General features: G+C 46.0%; 1 protein-coding gene across 1 annotated transcript; it reads left to right on the top strand.

The window, feature by feature from the left end:
* Positions 1–1,074: 1,074 nt before the first annotated feature.
* LOC119174549 (THAP domain-containing protein 11) lies at positions 1,075–2,733 on the top strand. Its single transcript, XM_075880087.1, has 3 exons — positions 1,075–1,330; positions 2,184–2,331; positions 2,588–2,733. The coding sequence occupies exons 1-3, from the start codon at positions 1,188–1,190 to the stop codon at positions 2,714–2,716; spliced, it is 420 nt and encodes a 139-aa protein (XP_075736202.1). The 5' UTR covers positions 1,075–1,187; the 3' UTR covers positions 2,717–2,733.
* The last annotated feature ends 2,605 nt before the right edge of the window (positions 2,734–5,338 follow it).

A 5,338-nucleotide genomic window follows, 5' to 3' on the forward strand; every position in this document is an offset into this window, starting at 1 on the left:
TGGATTCCCCGGCACTCTGCCTGGACGGCGCGGTGGTTCGGAATGGGTCAACTTGCGCAAACCAACACGCCGATCACCGCAGATATATGCAGTCCGCCCTTCCTGTCCTGCAGCCGAAAGATCGACTTAGTTCAACTATTGTGCCTGCGCTGTCCCCAAGTATCTACGCTGACTATCAACTGAGTCAACAAACCTTGATCAAGCCCAACTTCATCACGTCATCAGCAACGGATATAAAAGGCTCCCAGCCACAGCGCAGCTTCAGTGAGCAAGGCGGCAGCAGCGACAACACAATGCTCATACAGTGCTTCTATATTGTGCAGTTTCTGGCCAGCCCTTGGATTCCCCGGCACTCTGCCTGGACGGCGTGGTGGTTCGGAATGGGTCAACTTGCGCAAACCAACACGCCGATCACCGCAGATATATGCAGTCCGCCCTTCCTGTCCTGCAGTCGAAAGATCGACATAGTTCAACTATTGCGCCTGTGCTGTCCCCAAGTATCTACGCTGACTCTCAACTGAGTCAACAAACCTTGATCAAGCCCAACTTCATCACGTCATCAGCATCGGATATAAAAGGCTCGCAGCCACAGCGCAGCTTCAGTGAACAAGGCGACAGCAGCGACAACACAATGCTCATACGGTGCTTCTTTATTGTGCCGGTATGTTATTTGGATAACGCACACTCCATCTCTTCAAATGGTCGTTTCTTGCTGCTGGTCTGTTGCCCACAGACTGTTGTATCTCTATACGTTTCCATTTATGCCCAGCTTGTGTACTGTTTGAATTCTCTGTGCTTGAGTGGAGACGTTGAGCTAAACCCTGGGCCAAGGGGTATAAAAGGTACCTCTACTAAGAATTCTGGCACTGACTCTGGAGTACCTACTTTGTTGCCGAGTGGGGATGTGCGTGGAGCGAATAGCCACGTGGTATCTATAGATAGTGAACCTTCTGTTTCTGCCATGTTTTCTAGCCTGTTGGCTGGGCAAAATAAAATAGCCCAGGATATTTCCGAGTTTCGTTCTTCCATCAATAGACCGATCCCACAGGCCAGTTTCGCGACGCCACCGCTGCCACGGCAGCCGCGGTGCATGCCGGTACTTGTAGTCGTCCGGGCGCACCAGCCAGCCGAAGTGCCTGAGCGTTCCCTTTTCGATAGATTTTTCGGTCGTGTGGAGCCGTCTTACGATGGGAGGATTTACGTGCTGTGTTCCTGGATGCTACAACAACAGCACAAGGGATAAAGGCTTGGGTTTCTACGTCTTTCCTAAAGAGCAAAAGCTTCGGGAGACGTGGATTCAGCGTATCAACAGGGCTGGACGGGGCGGCAGGTAAGACATCTTATTAAATGTATAGTGCCGCTTTGAAACTAAATAAGCGTATTGCGGTGGTTTTTTTTATGTGAATGTTTAATCATGAAGCTTAGCATACCAAAGATTATGATCTTTGCTCACTCTGCCTGCGCATACTCTTACCGGATAGCTCAGCCGCGGTTCGCGGTTGTGCATGCCGGTCATTTTTTAGCGCATCTTCCTTAGTCTAGCGTTTTTTGTTACCGCTGCGTACTAATATTATTATTACGAGTTGTAGTGCTGAGGTCTTTTAGTTTTCCATGTTGCGCAAGTGCAGCACCGCGTACGCGGCTTGCGTTTTTTTTTTTTTTTTACAACGCAAGTGGCAAGCATGCAGGCATAAGGGGAAGGCAAGCTCATTGACGAGGCTCTCCTAATAGCTCTACCGTACATCGAGACCTTACTTTTTAGAAACGACGTAACGTACTTCACGGCACGCTTGCAACAACTTACCCAGAACTCGTTGTGCCAAACAGCGATTAGCTTTCGCGGATCACCCTCGATGCAAACGGTGCCTCTGTAATCTCGTCCTTTCCGTAAAATAGTTATCTGGTGCATGCACGCGGCCGATTTCGCTGCACCTATGCAGATGAGTGGCACAAACAGCTGTATAATTTACCTGTGTGTGGCGTTGTCGAGTGAGGCTGAAAATTAAAATTACATTTGTCATTTGCCCTTGACTGATATGGAACTTTTTGTACGTTAATCAAGAGAAAGTGATACTGTTGTCTTGCAGTGGTAGCATGCAGACTGGACATTTAAAAGGAACCTGAAAACGCAGTAGGTGATGTTCAGTGTCATATGAAATAATGCTGGAACTTTTTGTGCTCAGGTTCTCCAAGTTTACGCCTACCACGGGACACCGAGTATGCGGTGCCCACTTCGAAGGAGGAAAAAAGACTTACATGAACAGAGTGCCCACAATCTTCCCGCTGAGACCGCAAAAGGTGGAAAGGAGGCGACCACTCATAAGGACACAGGTAATTTGAGCGCAAGCAATGCAGAGAAATAGCATTACGTTGTTGCATATGCACCACTGAATATTTTGTTATGGCTTAATGCAGGCAATGGCTACTTAAGGGTTGCGCTACTGCGTAAAAAAAGCAATGATGCCGAGTAAACTTAAACTCGTGTGAAGGTATAAAATGCAGTATTGGAAATCTCACCTGCAGCTGCACAGTGTGTTGTAAAAATCACTGAAACACATGGCTTTCTTTTTTCATTTTCCCCTGACAGCCGGAACTTCCCAACAGTCCAACTGTGGCACCCCAGCACGACCCAGAAGTCTCAGGCCCCCTTTCTTTCTTTATTCCCCTTTCTTTATTTCGGAACTATATACCAAAGGCAATAAAAAGACAGCACTAGTTATCAGGGTAAGATAACGTCCCTTGTTGGCTCCGTATCCTTACATGCGGCTCAACCGACAAGTGCGAATGACTGATGAATGCGTATCACAGCTGCTAATGGAGAGCGGCGCGTTTGCATATTCACGTGCGCGAAACATGGGACGCTACAATGTCAAGAGTTTTCAAAATATAGCGACCGCGTCGTTCGGTGGACTAAAATCAGAACGCCACCCAAATTAAGAATTTCAAATATTATTACTACCAAATGCTGTATGTTGAACGCGACACTCGTGCACGTAAGTGCCGTAAGACAGGAAAGGTTCGGCGCCGCATATAAAGCCTGTCCCCAACAGCACGTCACTGTGCAAACAAACGTTGCAATCCCCGAGATGCACATGCGAAAAAAACAGTCGCGCAGAACAACCGCTTACATACATCACTCAAATGAAAACGGTACTCAACAGGCAATGAACGGGTGGCTGTCCTAAGTCCCGCTGAAACGAAGGAGTAGCAGGCACTTATGACCGAAATTCGCTCCGCCTGCTCCCATTAACAGACAATGTAGGTATTGAAAATACTCACATGACGACTTTTTCTTGCTGGTGAAATCGGAGAGACGTCCGCGAAGCTCCGGCGCAGTACTGAAAAAGCGGCGGCCACTGCGTAGTCGCTGTAGTCTGGTTGACCGATTGACTACAACTAAGATGGCGGCGGGGCAACTCCGGAAAACCGGCGCATGCGCTGATCGGCTGGTGGGATCGGTCTATTAGCGCTTTGAGGCTATTGAGTCACGACTTAACGCTCTATAGAGTCGTCCAGTACTATGTCTAATGCATCTAAAAATATGTTAAAAGATATGGTAAACCTGATTCTTCACGGTATTCCTGAATCTCCAGATGATGATAAGGCATTGTCCAACGTTGTTTCAAAGTTTTTCACAGAAACGCTGCGCATGAATCGCCCAGAAATCGAAAGGTGTCATAGGTTAGGTAGACGTCACACAGGCCGCACCCGCCCTATTATTTTCAGGCTGCTGGATTTTCGTGAGAATACTTCATATTCTTAAAAACGCATCAAAGCTGAAGGGCTCCGATCAACGCATATCCGAAGACTATTCTGATAACGTACTTTTCATCAGAAGAAAGCTATGGGAGGCAACCAGAACCCATCGCAACAGCGGCTCTTCCGTGCGCATTGTTTACAACCACGTGTTCATTTATCACATACGCTATAACTGGGACTCGCAGTCTAACACAATTTTTCAGTCTCGTAATCGTGATACTATCGTGATGGCATCTCCTTTGGCCCCTACTCCTACTTCTTGTTGACGCCCCCATGTTTTCCCTGATAATGTTCGCAATTTAGATATCAATGCAAGAAGTTTCGTCAACAAGTTTCCTGATTTCTTGTCTCTAACCTTGTCCTACTTTCCTCATATCATTGGTGTCACGGAAACTTGGTTTCATAACTAAATTTGTGATACCGAGATTTTACTGCCGAGCTTCCATGTCGTAAGAAGTGATCGAATCGATGGTAGAGGCGGTGGCGTTGCCTTATATATAAATTCCGACTTAAAGTTTTCTGTTCTTGATGCTCCGTCTCAAACTGAATCGGTTTGGTGTCAAGTTTACTTTGAAACATTGACTTTTGTTATTGGTGTCTTTTACCGTCCACCTAACCTGATCGCGGACTCATTGGTTTCCCCGAGTGCATTCGTCCAAGAAATAGCTTCACATTCGCCAAATCTAATATGTATGGGTGATTTTAATGTCCCCGATATAAACTGGACGTCGTTATCTCTGCTAGGTCATGCTTCCCAACCTCACAGAGAAACATTGAACTTTTCACTAACTTCCGGCCTGAAGCAAATAGTCAGTGACGCCACAAGAGGCATGGCGATTTTAGACCTTGTATTCTTCAGCCTTATAGAGTCTGCGATTATGGTTATGTGTGCACTGTTGTGGATGGCATATCGGATCATATAGCTGTTTTTGCATCTATTTCATGTCCTATGCCGAAAGCCCGATACATCTATTCTACTTTCCGCAATATGAGCCATGCTGACGATATTGGTAGTATTGATACATTTAGCACTTCTTTTGCCCAGTTTGAAGCGATTAGTATTTCCGAAGATGTTGATACTTTAACAAAATTCTTCAGTGATCTTGTTTCAAAGTGCATTTTGCGTTTTGTACCGTTAAAAACAAAAAAAAGACGATTTCAGAGTTGCCTTGGATCACACGGGAAATTTCGCACCTGTCGCGCCGACTTGGGCGTTTGCGGCGTGCTAAACGCACTGGTGATGTTATTCTTGCCGCACAATTCATTGCTCTGAAGGAGGAACTTCGAAGCAAAACAAATGCGGCTCGTGATTTTTACTATCGGGTTACACTCCCCGGTTTGCTTAGAAATAATTCACGTAAATTTTGGAAATCTGTCCTACCAATGGATTCTGACACTGACACATTTGAAATAAATGGCACAGTTACAGGCGATACAGCTCTTATTGCAGATGCATTCAATGATTACTTTCAATCTGTTTTTACACTTGATAACTCCGTTGTCCCTTCTTTTATAGGCATATTCACAGTTCTATTGACGATATTGTTGTTTCAAACCAGGGTGTGCTGAATCTCACTTT

Source organism: Rhipicephalus microplus, chromosome X, assembly GCF_043290135.1.
Source record: "Rhipicephalus microplus isolate Deutch F79 chromosome X, USDA_Rmic, whole genome shotgun sequence".
Taxonomy (NCBI): Eukaryota; Metazoa; Arthropoda; class Arachnida; order Ixodida; family Ixodidae; genus Rhipicephalus; species Rhipicephalus microplus.

Bases quoted from the DNA above. Each gene is read 5' to 3' on its own strand.
- LOC119174549 (XM_075880087.1), top strand. From the start codon at position 1,188: ATGGGAGGATTTACGTGCTGTGTTCCTGGATGCTACAACAACAGCACA. The intron at 1,331-2,183 runs GTAAGACATCTT...TTTTGTGCTCAG, and splicing joins AGGGCTGGACGGGGCGGCAG to GTTCTCCAAGTTTACGCCTA. The intron at 2,332-2,587 runs GTAATTTGAGCG...TTCCCCTGACAG, and splicing joins GACCACTCATAAGGACACAG to CCGGAACTTCCCAACAGTCC.